Consider the following 23,379-nt stretch of genomic DNA (forward strand, 5'->3'; position numbering starts at 1 on the left):
CAGACTGTGTCCTCCTCACAACTCACTTGCCTACCATTGTACTGTCAGCAAATTTGGTTACATCATCTTATATTCCTGATATCCAGTTGGTGAAGGAAGAAACCAGAACTAGTCTCTACTCAGAATAGATTTATTCAGAGTGAAATATTACAGGTATATCTCTCCTGGCTCTCGTGTCAGTAGATGTTTCTTTTTATGTGCTCAAGTAACCATCCATTCAATAACCTCCACCTGTGTACTTAACTTCAACTGATGCAATTAAAACCATACACTCAATCCCTTCATTCAAAGCATTATCATCTGTAAATAGTTGGGACTTTCCCTTTTTGCTGTTGTGCCATTCAAGTGAAGTTAATACAAACTTTGTGTCCACCATCTCATCTTACTGAAATTCTAGTGACAGTACTGTTCCCTTCCCTCCTGTAAATTCAAACCTTCAATGACCAGATATTTATTCATCTGAACCTTTAAAATCTTGCAAGATTGAGTTGATTCAGATAATGGTTTGAACATTGTTTAATATTAAGTTAATCTTTTTTGACCTTTCCTCAAATGACAACCCAAAAACTGATTAAAGCACATGAGAGTAATAAATAGTCAACTTAAATACACAAATTAACAGTAGAATTGACAAGTGTTTCATCAACATGCAAAATTACATTGGTGTTTTAACATACCAAAAATATATTTCAATGCAGGGCAAAACCAACATTGATTTTCAATCTCTGCCAGCCTATGGTATTGCAATGTGTTGTGCTCTGATGAAAAGCCCCATTTTTATTGACACACATGGTGTAAGGACCAGAACCACAAATTTGCAATTGCATCTACAATAACACCTAACATTTCTCATTTACACTATATTCTATTGATAGCAGGTCTACATTATAATCAAGTTCCTCTCCTGCAAGTCTGCACCATTTACAGTGGACCAGAGGCAACAGCAGAACATAACAACAAAAGTACAAGTTTCCTGCATGTGTAGCTACTCCAAAGTTGCAAGCATGACACAGAAAAAGTGAACAGGCACAGAGCATAAAGTCAAGAGTGAGAGAAGCAAGGCATGCAGGCAGAGACAGTGAGTGAAACAGAACAGTGATAATAAGGAGAGAGATGCAGACAGTATGTCAGAAAGAGACAGACACACAGTGATACACCCAAATAAGCACACAGACAGGCAGAAAGACAAACAGGTAGTAAGAGAGACCAACGTGTACTTTTTGAAACTGCTACTTCAAGCAAAACACTAAGTCACTGATTTAAAAGTATGCTGCCAAACTATCAACAGCTGCATGTTTATGTTCTGATTTGGGCACAGTGATCCAGGTGCAAACCGAGCCAGTTTTCACAAGTGATATTTTTTGCTCAAATTTCGACAAACTCACTTGTATATTGCTGACTGTAAAATCTGCTGTGAACCAGTGCCATGGGGCAATGTTTTAGAGCATTTTTTTAAAATTCCATGTTTAAAGAATATTCCCTGAAATATTTATGAGTGACAACCTGGTGCAGATTTATTAATACAGCTGGAAAAAGGGTTTATTATAAATATGCAATTTTAATTAAAATGTCTGGTCCATCTCCTGTGAGTAAGCAGATTTTAAGTAACTTAAATGCATTTTAAAAACTACAGATTCAGACTAGTGGGGTACCACAAGGTTCAGTACTTGGGCCCCAGCTGTTCACAATATAAATATATATTTGGATGTGGGGGCCAAATGTAATAATTCCAAGTTCACGGATGATACAAAGCTAGGTGGGAATGTGTGTTGTGAGAAAGATGTAAAGCTGCTACAGGAGGATTTGGAAAGACTTACTGAGTGTGCAAGAACATGGCAGATGGAATATAGTGTGGAAAATGTGAGGTTATCCACTTTGGTAGAAGGAACAGATGTGCAGAGCATTTCCTAAATGGTAAGAGATTAGAAAATGTAGATCTACAAAGGGACTTGGGTGTCCTTGTCCATAAGTCACTGAAAGCTAACATGCAGGCGCTGCAAGCTATCAGGAAGGCTAATGGAATGTTGGCCTTTATCACAAGAGAATTCGAGTACAGGACTAGTGAAGTTTTGCTTCAGTTGTATAGAAGCTTGGTTAGACTGCACCTGGAGTACTGTGCACTGTTTTGGTCCCCTTCCCTCAGAAAGGATATTATTGCCATAGAGGGCGTGCAACGAAGGTTCACCAGACTTGTTCTGGGAGGGTGGCAGGACTGCCTTATGAAGGGTGATTAGGGAAACTGGGCCTGTACTCTCTAGAGTTTTGAAGGGTGAGGAGTGATCTCATTGAAACCTACAAAATACATAAAGGAATAGACAAGGTAGATGCAGGTAAGATGTTTCCTCTGGTTGCGGAGTCTGAAACTAGGGGACACAATTTCAAAATAAGAGGGAAACCAGATAGGACTGAGAGGAGGAGAAATTTCTTTGCTCAGAGGGAATCTTTGGAATTCTCTACTCCAGAGGGCCGTTGAAGCTCAGTCGTCGAGTATATTTAAGGTAGAGGTTGATAGATTTCTGTTTAACAACAACGCACAGAGTTGTGGGGATATGGTGGCATAAAGGCATTGAAGTGTTCGATCAGCCATGATTGTATTGAATGGCGGAGCAGGCACAACAGGCTGAATGGCCTTCTCCTGTTCCTATTCTAGTTATACTAGTGCACAATAAATAGCTGATTAAATTGAAATATTTGAAAGTGCTCATGTACCAAATAAGCTCAATTTTAAGAGCCTCTTCAAAGACCAGCAAACAGGTACTATTAGTGGAAGCTTTTCATGGTAATTAATTTGATCAAGGGCATGGCCAGTTTTGGAAGCAAAGCCAACTTCCAGCACAATGTTGGACAGAAAAAGAAAATCACAAACCCAATTTGTGTCTGAAATTCAATCTTTTTAGCTGCTTTAACCAACTAAGACTCCAGGCCATCAGTTCAAAGATTTGGACTTTGTACTGTTCATTGGATCCACAAACTAGGAAATAGCTTACTGCAGCCAAATTGTAGGCATAAACAATATGAAGAACTGTGGAGAAATCAATTTTACCATTAAAGTGAACAAATATATAAATTTTAAGGAAAAGATAAAATGCAATCCCTCGGGACTTTTACAAAATCTGCAGCTTTACCCAATCTCTGCACACTGAAACTGCAACCCAAGAACCAATGCATAATTGGCGTGGAAGGGCTGATGATGTAGGATATAAAAATTCAGTTTACAGAAGACAACCCGATATGCCATTTTCCTCAAAATGCACACTAATTACATTCTGAACAAAGAAATCTGGGTGTGAGTTTCTAGTAATCAGTAAAGAGGAGGTTTCAAACAAAAAGGTTTTGGAGGTAATGATCATCTAAACCTCATGAACAGATTACAACTACATTTCATACTTAATGAAATATACACTATTTATAAATGAGTATTTTCACAAGTGACTGTTGACAGAATAGATTATGTCCTTGATTCACGAGGTCACGCAAAAAGGGTATTAATGCCACAAACTGCTGACAGGAACACAAAACAGTATTAATGTGCCAACATTTCAATATCTGTACCACTTCTAAAATAAATGGCCCGATTCCACTCGCTTTCCCTCACTCCACACGCCTGCTCCACCTTTTTTGAAAATTTAACCAGTTACTTACAATCCAGCACTAAAAGTTTCACATTATGCAAATATAAAATAAATTTATAAGTCTTCAAACAGATCTAGCGCCATTTCCTGTGCATGTTAAGGATGCAGTCAAGAATGTGCATACAAAACTTAGGGATCCAGCAGAATTTTAAAAATACATTAAATGGTACCATTCACAAAAAAGGAGGGTAAAATTATGTTTGCACACTATTAACTCTGCAGCCAGGGGAAACTTTCTAAATATATAGGCTAAAAAGAGGGATAGGATAACCACCTAGGTCCTGGAATAAAAATGCCAAAACCAAAGATTAATTATTTTAACTTGTTTTTTGTCAAGAAAAAAACGTGTTTTATCTAAATGATGCATTACTGCATTCCCTAATTTTAGTCCATGATGTACTATAATTCAGAGCATTTGCAATGAAGGTTCATATGAAAAAGAATGCATTGACTAGCTACTAATTAGGTCATTTTGTTAATGCTCTGCCACAACAATACAAAAACATTCTTGGAACTTTTATAAGAAACACTATTACTGAAGTTACACATTCAGTCTTTATTGTTTAGCTAGCAGGAAAATCATAGGCCCCATTTCAATTGCAGAATGGAGCACCTGGATCTCACTTAAACCACTGCAGATAACATTTGATGCAAAAACTGCATTGACAAAACACTCGCTCAGATCTGAAATCAAAGCCACAGTCAGAGTCAATCACTTATACACTAACTGAAAACTTAGTGCCTTTTTCAACAAAAAACATTACACCCTCCCCTAGAAAAAGATACATTGAATTGTTTATATGTAACTTGCCATGTGTGAAAGAGTATCTGAGCCAACAATCTCAATATTTGCTGAGTTTTGAAAAACAACATTGATACACACACTGATATGGGCTAGATATGGGTTTTTGAGGAGTGGGTGGGAAGAAAAGTTCTCTCAATAATTGGACTGAAAGATTGTAACATCTCTGCAATTCATGACATCCCTTATTGAAATCGATTCAACAAGCATTTTAACCAACAAAAAAAACTGTCAGCTCTGCAGAGAAATCTGGAAATAAGCAACAATCATGTGTTCCATCACAGAAACTGCCTTTCCCACAGAATAAGCTTGCATGCACCAAAGCAGTTTGTCAGTCAGTGACTAGGGTGAAACTCAAAAGGGTGAATGGATACAAGTTTCAGACTATGCAGTAGTAATTAGATATTAAAATCTGTTACACCCGCTCTTGGAGAGTGCATGGGGTTAAAAGTGTGGGGTCAGTGAAAGTGCACCAAGGGGGAAAAGGATACTAATGTTGGATAGATGGTTCAAAGTGGGAGGGGTAAAAGTAAGGAAGGAATGATAGGAAGGGGAAATGATAGGAAACAAGAGAAGTTGAAAGGGAAGCACAAGTTAGAGGGGGCAGGGCACCTGCAGTTATTAATAGCTGATTTTCCCAGAAGAGAGGTGGTGGCATAGTGGTATGGTAGCTGGATTAGTAATCCAGAAGCCCAGGGAAATGCTTTGGGGACCCAGGTTCGAATCCCAAGGCAGATGGTGGAATCTGAATTCAATAAAAATCAAATTGAAACCATTGTCGATTGTTGTAAAAACCCATCTGGTTCATTAATTTGCCGTCAGGAAATCTGCCGTCCTCACCTGGTCAGGCCTACATGTGACTCCAGATCCACAGCAATGTGGTTGACTCTTAAATGGGCAATTAGGGGTGGGCAATATATGCTGGCCTGGCAATAAATGTGGCCAGCGACACCCACATCCCATGAAACAAAATCATCCAAAAGAAGCGAAGAGAAAGGATGCAAGAGGGAGGACAGAGGGGAGTCTGAAAATTTGTTAACTTGCTGTATGCAATATAATGGCAAATTTTTCTTTTCTCTTTTCTTCAGAAACCAAGCCCAAGCCTGAAAAGCTAATCTCAAAATATACAATTATGTTCAAATGTAAAGACTCATATGGATTCATCAAGTTGTTTGACTTTTAATAAAATTCCAAAGAAAAAGCTACACACATTTTAAAACTTGAAATTAAAAGATTCATTAATTCATTTTGTATGTGTACCTATAAATGATATAACTTAACATAATAAAATTTCTTGGTGGTAACACCTGTAACTGTTCCAAATTCAGAAATAGTCAAGTGATCCCTGAAATGGCTTTTGGTGTAAATGGAGATGAAACAATAAGACTGCACATTCAAACAATACACATACAGTTCTGCATGCTTAAAGCTCCACCCACATTGTGAGCAACCACAACAGCATCTCACCATGGCCCAGCGTTTAAACTCAGTTCCTTCAAGCAACTCCAAAAGGGCTCAAAGTTCAGGCATATTAATAATGTAATTTTGTACACTATATTACAACCAACTCTGTACCTCACCAATGTGGGAAGTTTTATGCTGATAAACAGCCAGAAATCAGAGCTACAAGCTTTACCATAACACCTTATTGTAGCAAGCCATCAAGTTCTTTCAGAATTGCAATTTTGCTGTGCATAATACTTTGATGTAGTTAACTACTAGTCTCTAATGAGCCTTCAGGAAAATATTAAACACTTTTCATTGCTACTTGAAAGCAATGAACGATCAGAGGGAGCCACCCTGAAAATACAAGCATCACAGCCTGATGTTTCAAAAATATTCAGACCATAAACTAATAAAGAGCTTTTCAAAATGCTTAGTGCTATATGTTTAAGCAACCAGTAAATTTACAAAATCTTATTTTAACATACCATATATAACCCAATTTATCACAGGGCACCAACAATTTGTTTTCTTTAGAAAGGTAACAACATTACATGTACATTTGTGACCATGAACATTCCACTAAACTCCAATGAAGTCAGATTTAATCTCTCAAACTTATTTACATACACACTACAGGGCTGAAGACAGATAGGAGGATACATAATGCAGTTGTAACTTTCAGGTTCAGGGATCAAAAATTATGTAGTCACATCCAAAACAAGTCATAACTGGTCATTTACAAAGCTTACAAGTGAAAGCTTGAAAAAGGTTCACAAGTCTTTCCCCACCACCAGCCCATAACCAGTACAAATAGCAAATAACCATGCTCAATATGGAGAAAGTAGAGAAATGACACAAGAGATGCACAACGGTGTTAAAAAGCAGTGCCTTCATATTTTCAAAATACCTAGACCAATCTAACTAGCTCAGCTACAATAGGAAAAGAGTAAAGTCATATTTCCTCAACCACAAAATGCTTACGTCAGTGTCACTCTAATGGCAAAGATGGTATTTACCAGAACAGTTTTATTGTGGTTTTAGTATTTATCGTTAAATCCCACAATAGAATGCTACAACTATTACCATTCTTGAGAGTTTAATCTTTAATTCTCAAAACATTTTATACTTTCATAAGGTTTATTACAGTAATTTTACAACAGATACCAAGTAGTTAATTTTTCAGAATTTCCTCGTCAACATACGAACATAAGAATTAGGAGGAGTAGGACATTCAGTCCCTCAAATCTGCTCTGCCATTCAAGATAGTCATGGCTGATCTGCATGTGACCTCAACCCAACATTCCTGTCTACCCCCAGTAACCTTTCAGCCCCTTGTTAATCAAGAATCTATCTAGCTCTGCCTTAAAAATATTCAAAGACACTGTTTCTACCACCTTTTGGAGGAAAAGATTTGTCCTAATCTCCTGCCTTATAATGAGCAACCCCTTATTTTTAAACAGTGGCCCCAAGTTCTAGATTCTCCCAGAACAGGAAACATCCTGTTCACATCCACCCTGTCAAGACCCCTCAGGATGTTAAAGGTTTCAATTAAGTCACCTATTACTCTTCTAAATTCAATTCTAACCTGTCCAGCCTTTCCTCACAAGACAATCCGCCCATTCCTGGTATTAGTCTAGTAAACCTCCTCTGAACTGCTTCGAATGCATTTAGATTTTTCTTTAAATAAAGAGACCAGTATTGTACACAATACTCCAGATGTAGTCTCACCAATGCCCTGTACAACTGAAGCATAACCTCCCTATTTTTGCAATCAATTCCCCTCACAATAAACGATAACATTCTATTTCCTAATTATTTGCTGTACCTGCATACTAACCTTTTGTGATTCATGCACTAGGACACCCAGATTCCTCTGGACCTCAGAGCTCTGCAATCTCTCACCATTTAGATAAGTTTATTTTTTATTTTTCCTGCCAAAATTAACAATTTCACATTTGATCACATTATATTCCATTTACTAGATCTTCACCCACTCACAACCTATGTCACTTTGTAGCCTCCTTACATCCTCTCCACAATTTACTTTTCTACCTACCTTTATGTCATCAGCAAATTTAGCAACCATTCCTTCAGTCCCTTCATCCAAGTCATTTATATAAATTGTAAAAAAGTTGAGGCCCCACCACTGATCCCTGTAGCACACCATTCGTCACATCCTGCCAACTAGAAAAAGACCCATTTATGCCAACTCTCTGCTTCCTGTTAGCTAGCCAATCTTCTACCCATGCCAAAATGTTACCTCCTACACCATGAGCTTTTATTTTCTACAAAAACCTTTGATGTGGCACTTTATCAAATGCCTTCTGGAAATCTAAGTACAGTACATCTGCCAGCTCCCCTTTATCCAGAGCACATGTGGCTCCTTCAAAGAACTCCAATAAATTGGTTAAACATGATTTCCTTTTTACAAAAATCATGTTGACTCTGCCTGAATTTTTCTAAGTGTCCTGCTAATACATTTTTAATAATAGCTTCTAACATTTTCCCTATGATAGATGTTAGGCTAACTGGCCTATAGTTTTGTGCTTTCTGTCTCCATCCCTTTTCAAATAAAGGGTAACCCTTTGCTCTTTTCCAATTTAATGCAACCTTCCCCAAATCCAGGGAATTTTGGAAAATTAAAACCAGTGCATCAACTATCCCACTAGCCACTTCTTTCAAGACCTTAAGGTCTTGCTGTACACATTAGATCACCAGTATCTAGATTCCTATACAGATATCAAAAGAAAACTAATTACAAATGGTGCTATCAGTGGAAAATACACAAAGTTTAAAAAGGGTACAAGACACCGTATTTATTTTTTGCACACATGTGAAACGCTCTTTCAATCATGGTCAACACTCACGTAAGCATACTGTATGCAAAGAATAAAAGTACAAAGTCCACAAAGATTCAAGACAACAGAACCCAAAGGTCAAAACGAAACTAAAAAGTGACCAGAACCACTTCCAACCAGATTATATAGATAACGTGTGAAGTCTTAATTCACAAAAGATTGTTGGCTAACTTTTCCACAACTACTACCCAAGTGTCGACAAGGAATTAGATTATCCTATTTAAAAAGTTGTGATAGGTAGAAAAGTTTTATTGGCTCATTGTACAGTATTCAAAGACATTCATCAACCACATTATATTGTTACTTTGCATTACTTCCACTATTTTTCGCCCAAGTGTAGAAACAACAGACTTAAGTACCACAACCATAACATGCCACACTACACAACAAAAATTCACAGCTGCTGCCTACCACATCATCTACACAAGTTTCTTGTTTGATCTCAGAGTAAGGGGGCTCCCCAACAGCTGAAATGCGTTTCCAGGTTGCTAAACTTGCTATCCAGAAAATCTTCACAAAGCAGACCAAGTTCCTATTCTATCTGCTGCCATTTTTAAAATATGCAAATAAGCAATCACTCTTTCACAGAAATGAAGTAAAACATCAGCTACATTTGGTTCATGAACACTACAAAATCATTTATTGCAGCAATAGACAATTATGCAAGTGTAACAAGTAAATTATAACATTTTAAACCTGAAGGAAAATGAGAGTTAATAGCTAGGAATTCTAAGAATTTTCTCAGTAAATAGTATACAACTATCCTGCTGACAGAGTCAAATTACCTTGCAGTAGGCCTCTCTGGAGCTTTCCAGAGACCAAAAGCTGTAAACCACCAGCCTCTGCTACTGTTAAAACAATGCATCACTATCTGAACTCCAAGCACCCAAAATATCTACAGCACTAGAAAGAAACACAAGTTTACATGTGAATGGACCAGATTTCTACAAATACTTTCATTACATTCTCTAATCCTTTTTATTCACAGCTACACAAGACTGTTAACAAACAGCACAACAAAGTCTATTTCACATTTCATAGTTAACAGCTCTAGAGACGGTATTGTATTCAAAGTCCTTGCCAGCTCTGATAAATTGTGGCGAAAATCCTATGAGGAATTCTTCATTTAAATTATTGAACACATTCCATATGTATATGCAAAGGGGCCTGTCTGGAATTAACAGTCATAAAAACATTTTTAAAGACAACCTTTAATAATCAAATAAGCACTTGAGATGACTTTGCAAGCGAAAATTCCACTTAAAGATGTGACCAACTGCACATGCCTCTTCAAAATTTTAGACAGTGTATGCAAAAGCAGTAATCAATCATGGAAACTCCTCCAACAGTACAGCCATTTTATTGAATAAGAAAGATGGAACTCACCTCGTAATTCATGATGAATTATATCAACTAAATTCGGCTCCTCTCCCCACCAGTAAATCCACAATTCCTTGGCTTCGGGTCTCACATCTCGTCGCCATACACATAGCAGATTGGCCTGTAGACATCTAATAAACGTCTGCAGAATAGGATCATCCTGAGCTGGTGCTGAGATGATGGGACCACAGCCCCCTAGACCCTGGAAACTGTACCTACGCCATTTGATGCCAGTTAGTTCAGCCTGTTGGTTGAGAAACATGTCAAAAAAAAGTCCCACGAAATATTTAAAAGATCTCCATTGAAAGCTAAATGTGTTGAGGATATTTTGAACTTTGGGAGAAATGCTTAATATCTCATTGTCATATCAAGTGCAAGTCAAAATATGATTGCAATTGTAATCAATTGCAATATATAAATGAGGGCAAAAATGTAATCATTACCATTGTCAACCAACTCCTGACAGCTACTACTTTAATATATTTTGATCGATCAAGCATTGATATTTAAAAACTGAATATATGGTATTAAAAAAACTCCACAGCAAAAATGTCAATGTATTAACAACCAGATTTTTAAAATTAGTTTTAAAGGGGTACTTTCATATGAATGAAACGCTCAACAGCCTCAAACGATTTTTAAAAAATGCAATCCACAATATTGTTTTTCACAAAGCACGCAATAAGGAAATTTAAATTGCGTGCATGCGTTAACTAGAATGCACCGTGAACATTTAAAATGGTTTGAACATTAAAATGACATGATTGTAAAAAAAACTGGATTAAACGATGCACTGAATCAAAACAGATTAGGGTGGAGGAAACAAATTTCAAAGCTATAAGACCAATGCAGAAAAAGTACTTAACATTAAAACTTCAGACAGGGGACATGATTTATTACTACAGCTGGGAATATTAAAAAAAACGTGCACCGGAAAATCTAAAGACGGTGGTGGTGGTACTGCAGCAATAAGACAAAATATCAAATGAATGCCATGTAAACGACAAACAGTATCAGTTGCCATGTAGAGATTACGTTTAAACTTCCCCCCCACCCCCTCCCGAGAAAAAGGACACGCTTTTAATTCGGCTTGAAATATGCAGACATTTTTCCAGTTCAAGATGGTGGATTAAAAGCTTCCAGCTCTGTTAAGGGAAAATAATAATATGCAATACGTAGTGGAGGCTTTTAGGAGAGGGGGGGCGGTGGTGGAGAGGGGGGAGAGAGAAAGAGGAGGAGGAGGAGGGGCGTAAACATCAAAAATAGTTGGGGGCGGGGGAGGGGGGCTAGGGAATAAACTCCAGACAGGAAAATAAGGCCATGTAAACGGTTATGCTAAACCATTAGTAGAAAATGGCTGCTCCCACACAGCCTAAGGCCCCTCTCTTTTCTCTCTCCCTCTCTCCCCAGTCTCTCTCATTCACTCACCAGAGAGAATAAATTCGAATGGCAGTCCTCCAAGCTAGCACCGTTGGCCACCCAGTTTGCTGCAGTCATGCTCCGTGCATGACTTTCTCTCCGGAGGTCGAATTAAAGATTCCGTCTTGCTTTTTTTTGCAAAAAAAAATCGAAAATAATATGTTGGCAGAACCGGGAGGGATGAAACAGTCACCCCCCCCCCCGCCGCCACCACCACCACCACCACCAACCAGACACGCACACTCACAAAAAAACCTCCTCCGCCCACCGCCACGAGAAAAATAACGAATAAATATCTATTTTAAAAATTATAACTAAAATCTCTCCAGAGCGATGGAAGGAGTGATGTCCGCCGCTTTAATTCAGGAGGCTCCCCCAGTTTTTGATGGTTATATTTTTTTGTGGTGGTGGTGTTGTCCTTCGTCGTCGTCCAGCTCCCAAGTTAAACGAAAAATCAGTCGCTGCTGCTACCGCCGCCAGTTATCCGCTGAAGGCTCCTCTCTCTCTCTCTCTCTGGCTCGCCCTCCCTCCCCTCTCTCTCTCTCTCTCTCTCACTCACACACATACATAACACACACACATACAGACAGATAGACAGACACAGGCAGCCAGCGTAATGGCGACAGCGCTGAGGCGGGCGGCATTTCCCCGCCAAGGATTGGCTGCGCCGGCGTCACATGGGTGGACGCGCATCTCACCGGCCCCTCCTCTCCCTCACTCCGGCGAAGGGGGCGTGGCCTGGCGTCGGGCACGAGCCGCCGGACGCGGAGCCCCCAAAAGAAGAGAGCTCGGGCTGGCTTTGCCGGTTAGCGCGCTTGCGCGGGTGGGCGGGCGGACGGACGGTGCCGCGGTCGGCGGCGCGGCGGGGCGGGGCGGGGATGGGATCGGGGGCTGGGGGGGATGGAATCCGGTTGCTATGGCGTTGCCGACCCGGTGGTGGCGCTCATCAGCGCCTTAGCCAATGGAAGAGATCGCCAGACCTGTGCTGCTGATGGAGGCTATGCACTTGCTCCATTATGTCAGCAGGTTAACACCTCACACTTTCTAAAAGTAACTTTGTTAACCAGTTTAAATCTATGCACAGCCATAATCAGATAATTTCATTAAAATGATCTTTATACAGCCTCCTTCAAATTTTACTTAAAGCACAAAATATATTATTTGTTTGCACTATTACTGTTGTTATCCATTAAAACAATAAATTGTAAAAACAATTCAAAAAGATTGCTGAGAGATGTTCTGGAATTTTACATCTTATTACTTTTTTCATTCGTTCATTGTCCTTGTGAACTGAGTGGTTTGCTAAGCCATTTCAGAGTCAACCACATTGCTGTGGGTCTGGAGTCACATGTAGGCCAGACTAAATTTCCTTCCCAGTTGGGTTTTTACAATGATTTCATGGTCATCATCAGACTTTTAATTCCATACTTTTTTATTTACTTCAAATGTCATCATCTGCCATGGTGGGATTCAAACCCTGGTCGTCAGAGTATTTTCTGGATCTGATTGGGAATATGATTCCCAATTTGTGGAGTTGAAATGTAACTAATGCTATTCAGAATCACCGATAATAGTGTGGGAATTAATTGAATAAAAAGCCTAACTTTATAACTTGGAACAGAGCCAGAAATATCTGTACAGGTCAATTTTTGGCAGTGGAAGTGGGGGGAGAAATATCTCGGATTCAAAATATTCGTGAGGAAACTCCCTGATGTTTGATGACTCTAGGGAAGAACTATCTAAGTACTGCCCTTTACATTTATTCCAATCAATTTTAACCCAATAATAAAATTGAATTGGCTGAAAGTAATAGGCTTAAACTTCCCAGACCTTTATAGATAGTATCTTTTACAGAGGTAGCATCTGGTTTATTTTTAATATTTTCTTTCAAACCATGCTATTACCAACTATTTAATTCCTAAAATGAGTGATTAGCAATCCAGGTAATGTTTCATGCAATAATTCGTATCATTTATTTCGGACACAAAATGGTTGTGGTTTAAAATTAGAACTTTTAAAATGCACATATTTACTTCAAACTATTTTTAAACCTAACAGAATCTATGCACTTTCCCTTTTTAGTGCATCTTCTGCATGGCAAGTGCACAATGCTTGGTTGGGCTATAAGTGAATTCAGAAACACAAGTTAGGCAGTTCCCCTCAAAGAGGAAAACAACATCAAAGAGCAAATCATTCCAAGTTACTATATTGCACCCCTGATCAGGCAGTTACACAGTGGCAGTAGCAGTTCCCTGGGAGAAGATAGGCTGCCAGATTTCTCAGCAGGGAATAATGCAAAGCATGGGCAAAGGCATAAAAGAAAGGTGAACTTAAAAAGAAATAGAAAATTATTACTTTATTTTTACAAATTTTAAAGAATTCTCATAAGTTATGATAATATTCAAGTTTCACAGTGGAGATTAATGTCAGAAAGATACAGTTTGTGTACTTATGCTGCTGACCTATATTCTTTGCCCCTGGGTTACTGCCAATCGCTGAGCTAACATAGATGCTAACATTACAAAAACATTTATAACCACATTCACACCTGAAAGTAAATTTGGAATTTTTTACCCTGAAACGTTTCCTGAACAATGAAGGCAATACAGAGACCACAAAGGTATATTTTTGTGCTTGGGAGGTGCTGGAGAGAATTGAGCATATTTTGCAAGAAAGCTTTCAATTTGAATGCATTTATTGATGCATCTATGTTTAAACTTGGAACAAATTCCATGAATATGGGATAGTCAAAAAATAGAAGATGATAGTCATGATGAACCATATATCAGTGCCCTGTCATATGCTTCATTCTTATTTTCCCATGATACATTTTTTCTGCATCTATTAATGTTGATATATTTGAAATTCTGCAGCTTGTATCTATTACATCAGTCAGCTACTTGCCTGTTTCTATTGAGTGCATTTATTTAGATATGTCAATAAACTGAGATATCTTTGCACCTTGTATAAATAAAAAATATCAACCATGTTTCAAATAATTACTTGCAGGAATAGTTGTGGGTTGAACACCTCAATGATCATGCATTTGAACCATAACAGAAGCTAACATTTAAAATACTTAACCATTCACACTGACTGGTGATATTTCAGTTTTCAAGCAGCTTCTTGATGAAAAATTAACTTTCCATTTCTACATTGAGTCCATCACACACCTACAAGCATATTAATATCAGAGAATATTATTTCACCACTCATTCACATTTCAGTATATTAAAAAAAACATGTCTTATAAAAGCTACCCAATATTATTATTCTTACAGTTTAAAAATGAATATCTAAGAACACAATTTCATAGTAAAGACTTAACTGGATCTTAGTATCATATTTTGTTGACAAACTCAAATCTGCCAACTTATTAGAGTTTATTCCAGGAAAATATCATCAAGCCAATTTTTAGATTGTGCACTTTCCTACAGGTGCTATTTTAAACAGAAGCATGATGCTGTAACAATGTTTTCTAGAGTGACACATATTGATAAGTCTAAATAAAAAACATATGTAACAACATACTTTAGATCTCTCAAAATAGATTTGTGATTACTCATCCAGAAATATTTTCAACTACAGCTATAATAAAACAAGTAATCAGTCATGGCTTAATGTTTCAATTGTTACTGATGCTGTTGCTATTTGATGATTAATCTAAAAGATGTGTCACCTGACAATAAATACACAATATTAAAACTAGATTTTTTTTAGCCTTTTCTTTCCTTATGTAGTAATGCATGTTAAATGTTTTTAAATCAACTTCTAAATAAAATATACTTTCATTCCTGTTTTTTTTCCAGTTGCATTCAGATTACATTAGTTTTTGGTGATTTTCACTCCACATAATATAGAATTTTATTTTAGCTATGAAACCACTGGGGTTCATCATCCATCAAGCAGTGATAGTAAAGGCTGTTGATTAATTTCAATAAATAAAATATAACCTTATAACCATTAGTGAATAATTAATCTGTAATGTACAAAACAGACTCTTTTTGCATAACATATATCTAACTGCCAAAATCTACTTTTTAAATTACTTTTAAAAATGCCTATTTTACACTCTTCATATGCATAGTATTTAAGACTGCTGTGTTATTTCTGTTCTGCATTCCTACTAATGGCCTTGTCACAAAGTTCTTTAGATTAATTTTGAAAATGCTGGCAATATTGATACCCAATACTTTATCACTGTCATAGGATGAAAATGGTGGCAATTTAATAATTTGAGATGTTCATTGTTTTTTTCAGGATGGAAATTTAAGGAAAAGAAAATCTCTATGATCTACTTAATACTGCTTTATAATATTTAGGATACAAAATTCATCAAACAAGTTTGCAAATGCCACATTCTAGAAAGCAAATGTTATGTATGTCATGAAAATTGCAAGAGACTATACTCAAGATTATGATACATCCTCTGTTTGCTTTCAAATTGTTTGTATTAACAATCATATGCTTTGTAAATACAGGCTTTGTTATTAATTGTAAATATTTATTGAAAATAAATATGCATAATAAGTGTACTGCTTCTCCATTAATATTTTAAACTATTATAATAGGGGTTCCCTGTTGCATGGTTCTTCTCAAAATGAAACAAAGCCAAGTGGAGTCATGTGTAAACATAGCTCAAGTCAGATTTATCAGTTCAGCAACCGCTGAAAATGTTTGCAGATTCCAAAAAGTCTGCCATGTGAATCATGACTGAATTGGAAAGCACATATTTTAGTAACTTTTAAAAAAAAGCACTCAGTAACTCCAGAATCATGTTTCGGGGAAGGGGAAACAGCTTCCTGAGTAAGCATATTTATTTGTGAACACTGACATTACTAGTTCATAAAGTGTCCTCCACTACCTCCAATTTTTCTTTAACAGTATGAAACTTCACCAAACATGCTTTTAAGTTAGCTGGCAGAGTTTACAAAGTTGTGCTGAGTGCTTTTGATATAGATACCCCCTTTAACCCCCAAGAACAACAGTAATATTTTTGCACCATGGTCAAAATACAATATAATAGTTTAATTTTTTCAACTGGATGGTGTTACATAACTCTATAAATTTGTTTAATTTCACTTTACAGTAACACACAAGATACGTAGACAGGTATTTGCAGAAGTTCGTTATAGCTGACCACTATTTCATTACTAAATGAGTGGAATTTTCCGGTCCCAGGCCCCGTGGTGAGTGTAATGGCGGGCAGCAGGGGGTGGAGGGGTGCGGCTGGTGGTCAATGCAGTGAGAGCTGAAAAATCTGTTTCCTGCCTGTGTGAAATGTGCACTCCCACCCATCACGGCAGGTTGCCATTCCCACCAGAGGTAGATTGTGAAACTGTTTTGTCTCCCATTAATGAAATGCAGATGAAGGCCCAACCAGAATTGAGGTGTAGAGGCTGAGAGGATGGCAGGGGAGGTTGGGGGTTGTAGGGGAAAGCGAGAGATGCTGTAGGGATCATGGAACTGGTATGGAATGGGAAGGTGGGAAGGGCCATGGTGGAGTGCAGGCCGGGGCGGGGGGTGGGGTGGGGAGGATGGTGGGGGGTGCAGGGCATGCAGATATGAACAGGCATGAGGGAAAGAGGAGAAATGGGTTTGGGGGAGGGGTCCTGGTGTCAACAGATGAGTCCTGGGGGGCATACTGAGAGAATTGGTGATAGGGATGGTGAGAGTTACTAGGGGCAGTGGGAGCCTGTAGGATGGGGGGGGGTGGGTGAGGGTCCTGTGGTGATAGGTGAAGGGGCGTTGAGGGTTGCTGAGGTGATACAGAAGTAGAAACTGATTCTGGGGGCCAGCGGGATGATGGGGGGGCCTGTCTATTGGAAAGGGGGTGGGCTCCTCGGGAAGGTAGGGGACGTGGACAGAGGGTAATAGGAGCGGGTTGAACGGTAACCTGGGGGTCAGTGGTTATAGGGAATAGGGCATGGGTGATGAGGAGAGGGGTAAAGGTATTGGACGCAACCACTTGCTACAGTGGAGATCTTGAGATGCTGCATGGGAGTTGGGTCATTGGGGGTGGGCGGAGATGTAGATCAGCTCAACTGGACAACTGAAGGAGAATCCCAGTGTATAGTACTTACAATGCTCGGGTGTTGGAACAGATGAAAGCGTGAAGGGCAAAGGCTCAGTGTGCACGCGAGGTTTGTTGCACATTGCTCACAATGGTGAGCACAAGAGCACATGCATGATTCCGGGGGACACAGACCCTGCTTGGGATGTCCCTCCTGAAGCTGGTGGGGGGAGGAGGCAGTGGAGTGCTGGGGTTGTGCACAGGCTTAAGGACTATGAAATGCAAATAAACCACATCAGACTTAATTAAAGGTCTATTCACGTAGGTGTCATAAAATTAACAATCATAGTGCACCTGTGCAACCACATGTGAAATCAAAACTCCTTAATCTTGTGTTCCCTACTAAGTGCTCCCCTGATATCCGCAGCAGGGATCCACAACAGGAATCCACAACTGTTGTCTTGGCAGCTGTTCTCTGGAGACCCAAAGCCTGGAGGGCCCCAACTTTGGCTGTCTTGCTGTGGGGCAGTTGGTCCCTCGGCGGTCAAAGAGAATGAAGCTGAAGGGGTCACTGACAAGAGGGATACCAAAAAGCCGGACACCCTGAGTAGATGTTATCCCACATTCATGCGATATCAGGTGGCCAATAGCTGCACCAGCAGATTTCAGGTGATAATGGGGGCGAGATTTTAACTAATTCAAAACCCACCTATGTACACGGTGTTAAAATCAGGCCCTAGGTTTCTTGGTCAATGTCAGCCATCTGTAAAAGATAATTAAATAATACCTGTATATAATGCTTGTGTAACAACTATGGTGAGATGGTGGCATAGTGGTAATATCACTGGATTTAGTAACCCTGAGGTCCCACATTGGTGCTCTATAGGATATGGGTTCAAATTCCACCATAGCAGGTGATGTAATTTCTGAGGCAGAGTTTCACCCTTGTGCAGTCAGGCCAGACTGTTTTTTTTGAGAAACATACTTTATTCATAAAATATCTGGAAGAACATTCCAAACCATTTCAAAATCACCATCACATAAGTACAATCAGATTCAACTTTTACACATGTATCACAAGGCGCATCAATACAATCAATGAATATTACAATCATTTCAATATAGTCAATGCGGACAATCAGACAATGGTGTTGGAGTTATCAACATACATCATGTTGCACTCTGGGGCGCGTCAATACATTCATAATACACGTAGTATTCACTGCATACATTCATTTTGAGTTGTACAGCCCAAGGAGCTCTCAACAGTTCCCAGTCCTTCGGTGCACTGTGGCAGAAAGGTCTTAGACAGTGACCTTTCTCCATTGCGCCTTTGCAGCGACTGCTCCAAGCTTTAATGCGTCCCTCAGCATGTAGTCCTGGACCTTGGAATGTACCAGTCTGCAACACTCGGTCGGGGACAACTCATTGCACTGGAAGACCAACAATCAGGCCAGACTGTGATTTCACTCTGGCGGGCCTTGAAACACATGCTGCAGCGCTGCCAGGGTCGGGGGGAGGTGGGCAAGCAGGGAACTTTGCACATGCTTGTGGGGCTGTGCTAGAAAAGCTCCTTGAGGCACGGAGCTGCGTCAGGGAGATGAACGTTTTTCAAAATAAAGCTTTTAAAAATGTTAAAAAACATATCCCCTCATGTGACCCTGTCACTTGAGCAGGGACATGTTATGAATGAGATGTAAATGAAATAACAAATGAATGATCAAATAGGGAGGAATGTTGGCCATAACTTTAGGAGAAGTCCCTCCATTTCTTTGAATAATACCTGAGTATGAAAACACCACAAAATAAATCCACCTTTATTGCACTATTATAGAAATTTTGAATTTCAAAATGCAGTTTTGTGGTCAATGTAAAAGTTAGCAAAATTAACTTTGGTTTGATTTAATTATCTGTTAATAGTGCAGTAGATGTAAGCATTTCTAAATCTGGTACCTAGAAAATTTAATGAACCTACATCAAAACCTTCTCCCATCAATTATACACAAAGTCAAGTCCAATTCACCAAATCAATGGGCAGAATTTTACTCCTCGTGGACAGGTGTGCGCCCAACACACTCGAGCGTAAATTAGCACAAGAAGATTTCAGGCAAGCGTCCCGACGTCATCCAACACACGGGCGTTCGTGGGAAACGGAGCTGCACCCACCATTAATTAAGAGGCCACTTAAGGCCATAAACCCAATTGAACCCGATTTTATGTTGCCCGTGTGATTTCACACTCATCGCACGGGCAAAACAGACAGGCAGGCAGCCCTCATTTTGAAAAACCTCATCCAAGGGCGGGAAAAAGAAGTTCAGCAGCATTGCCATTATAAGTAGTGAAGAGTTTAGGAGATAGTTTACTGCTGGTTGCTCATTTGAACTTGACAGCTTCATCTCAGTTCTGAGCTTCATTCTTAGCATTTCTAGTCTTCATTTCAGGACTCATTGGTGTCTCCAAGGACCCTGGGGGATTTGGACCATGTGGACCCTTCCAGGTATCAGACGGCCTTCTGTTACCCTGGAAATGGGGATTGCAGTCTCTGCTGGTGAATCCTCCTCTGAGGAGGAAGAGAGGGGCGGAAGGGAGAGGAGGCCAGGTGGCCCAATGCGGCTTCCAGGGGAGGGACCTGTGGGAGGAGAGGCACAGGCACAAGGGGCGCTGGGCCAACAGGTAATCCAAGGAAGAAGGAGCAGATGACACCACTATCCTGCTGCCAGGGTTTACATGCAGCAATGTAGCTATCTCAATATGTGCAATGCCGAAGGAGGCTCCGCCTCTCCAAGGAGACCGTGACTTCCATTTGTCAGATGATCGGGCTTGAGATCGCCTCCGACTGTGTGGGTGGACACCCCATGCCAGTGACGCTCTGAAGGTCACAGTGGCCCTCAACTTCTATGCCTCCAGCTCTTTCCGGGGTCAGTGGGGGATCTTTGTGGAGTGTCCCAATCAGCTGTCCACAGTTGCATCAAGCTGGTGACAGAAGCTCTATTCAGGTGGGTAATAACACTTATTCATTTCCGTATGGACGATGCCAGCCAGGCTGAGCAACCCAGAGGCTTTGCAGTGACTGCTGGGTGACAAGGGCTATCCCTTGAAAAGTAGCTTATGATGCCTCTCCACCACCCAAGAAGAGAGGCACAGCAGTGTTATAATAGGACTCATACCTCCACAAGCGTAGTGATAGAGAGGACCTTAGGTCTTCGGAGGATGCACTTTGATGCCTGGACCATTCAGCGGGGAGCACTACAATACCCCCCAAAGCGGGTGTCACAGATAGTGGTTGCATGCTGTGCTCTCCACAATCTGGCACTGGCAATGGGGGACCCACTGGAGGAAGAGGATTTTGGTGTAGTTCCACAGACCACAGAGGATGAATCCAGTAGTGAGTCAGAAGAGAAGCACAACGAGGAGAATGCTGAGGGCATGGAGGCAGACCTCTGTAACCTTCAGGGAGGCAGGGTCACCAGGGACACATTGACCCAACGCTCCTTCAGCTCGGCTGCCAAAGACCTGCTTCCACCTCATGACAGGGCTGCTGCCTCCATCCCAGATGTCTGAAATAACCTTTTCATTTGGATCCAAAGTCCACTCAGTGACTGTGCAAAAAAGTTTAGAGCCACTCACATCCAGCATTACATACTGGCGTATCCAGCACCAAAAAAATAAAAAGGTGAAACATACTCAGGCCATTAGAATAAAAACAAAATTTGTCTCAGTTTGACAATCCAAAAAAATTAACATAATATACTCTAGTCTTAATTCCCAGACCAGAAAACATAAACAAAATATTACATAACAGTAGATCACCCATGAACAGTCCCTCTTGTGCTCATGTTGCCTTAAACTTATGTTTGCAAGTGCATCATCTTTCCCCCACCCTCACTCGCAGTGGCATTGGAGGCAGCCTGCTCACTTTGGTATTGTTGGCCTTGATGAATTTGGTGGTCATCCTCTTGCCAGTGGAGCCTGTGCTGGCCCTGCCTGGGAGGGAGCGGCCAGTGTCACGGCTGGCATCTCCTCAGTCATTGCAGCCTTATCAGATGCCATGGTCACTGGCAGAGGGGCAGAGGAGCTGCTGCTATCATCCAGAGCGCCCTGTGAGAAGCCCACAGAGATGACAAGCAGCTTGTGTGCCTACGTGAGGTCGCTCTGGACCTCCCTGCACACCATTGATGGATGGGCACCTAGCTGTGATACTGGGTGCCTCATCCATCTTCCACATGGACACTGACCATCTGAGGTCATTACCTGTGTAAGCGCTTGCAGGTCTGAGTGCAACTCCAGGAACCCCTGATTCTGTTCCTGGCTCCATGAGAGTTGCCACTGTCAATGGAGGAGGCAGTGCGCTCAGCCTTGAAGGTCAAGGCAGTGCTCATGCTCCACATGGACTCCACTACAACAGAGACCATGGGACGCACACCCTCATGGATCTCCGCTAGATCCTCCTGCACATCCCGCTGGACATCCAGAATCTGCTGCCTAATATTCTTCCTTTCAAAATGACACAATCTGGCGGTTAAAATTTAGCTAAATACAAGCAAATAGATTCTTGGCTCTTCAGAACATTAAACAAAAATATCTGCAATCATTTCATAAGATTAAAATACCTAAAGAAGATGATGAAAATAACAACAAAAAAATGTTTTTCTCAGCTGGGACAGAAGTAAGACAGAATTATTTTCAGTGAACTCTGTTGTATTTTACTTTGACACAGGTGTTATTGCAGTTTCTAGAACTTTGAGTTCTCCTGAAAACATGTGTTACAAGCATAGGCTTTTTATGAGTCAATAGAGGATATATTTTGCATCTGATTTAAAAGAACAAAATGATAATTAAGGTACATTGAATGATATATGAGTAACAGTGTTGTAACTTTCTCACAAAATGTATAAAATCTCCCTGTGGATACCAGAGTTCATTTGTAAACAGTTTGACACTACGAATGTGTAAAGACGGTGGGGTTTTGAAGTAATAAATAGCATGAGAATGTATCACAACTTGTAATCCGGCTTTTGAAGTAGTAAATAACATGAGAATGTATCACATGTAATCCATTGATACAAGAGGAATACAATGTCCTGTACAACTAAAGCATAACCTCCCTACTTTTGTAATCAGTTCCCCTCACAGTGAACAATAACATTATATTGGCTTTCCTAATTACTTGCTGTACCTGCATATTAGCCTTTTGTGATTTATGCACTAGGACATCCAGATCCCTCTGCAGCTCAGAGCTCTGCAATCTCTCAACATTTAGAAAATATACTTCTTTTTTATTCTTTCTACCAAAATGGGCAATTTCAAATTTTCCCACATCATACTTCATTTTCCAGAACTTTGCCCAATTGCTTAGCCTATCTATGTCCCCTTGTAGCCTCCTTATGTCCTATTCACAGCTTAATTTTCTACCCATCTTTGTATAATCAGCAAATTTAACAACCATCCCTTCGGTCCCTTCAACCAACTCATTTATTTAAATTGTAAAAAGTTGATTCCTGTGGCACACCACCTGCTAACCAGAAAAAGACCCATTTATGGCTACCCTCTGTTTCTTGTTAGCTAGCCAATCTTCTATCCATGCCAATATGTTACGCGCTACACCATGAACTTTTATTTTCTGTAATTACCTTTGATGTGGCAACTTATCAAATGCCTTCTGGAAATCTAAGTACAGTACATCCACCAGTTCCCCTTTATCCATAGCACATGTGACTCCTTCAAAGAACTCCAATAAATCGGTTAAACAAAAATCATGTTGACTCTTCCTGATTGCCTTGAATTTTTCCAAGTGCCCTGCCATAACATCTTTGACAATAGCTTCCAACA

General features: G+C 40.0%; 1 protein-coding gene across 2 annotated transcripts in view; it reads right to left on the minus strand.

The window, feature by feature from the left end:
* The window catches only part of LOC121285843 (mediator of RNA polymerase II transcription subunit 13-like), a 271,744-nt gene extending 260,017 nt beyond the window's left edge, over positions 1–11,727 (minus strand). Inside the window, exons 1-2 of one of the 2 annotated variants that reach the window (XM_041202724.1) lie at positions 11,547–11,727; positions 10,125–10,362 (exon numbers count right to left, since the gene is read on the minus strand). In XM_041202724.1, coding sequence (XP_041058658.1) covers positions 10,125–10,362; positions 11,547–11,615 — 307 coding nt within the window. In that variant the 5' untranslated portion in view covers positions 11,616–11,727. The remainder of the gene's footprint in view (positions 1–10,124; positions 10,363–11,546) is intronic. The other variant, XM_041202723.1, reaches the window with a different exon arrangement.
* Between the last annotated feature and the right edge of the window lie 11,652 nt (positions 11,728–23,379).

Source organism: Carcharodon carcharias, chromosome 13 (genome assembly GCF_017639515.1).
Source record: "Carcharodon carcharias isolate sCarCar2 chromosome 13, sCarCar2.pri, whole genome shotgun sequence".
In the NCBI taxonomy this organism is placed as follows: Eukaryota; Metazoa; Chordata; class Chondrichthyes; order Lamniformes; family Lamnidae; genus Carcharodon; species Carcharodon carcharias.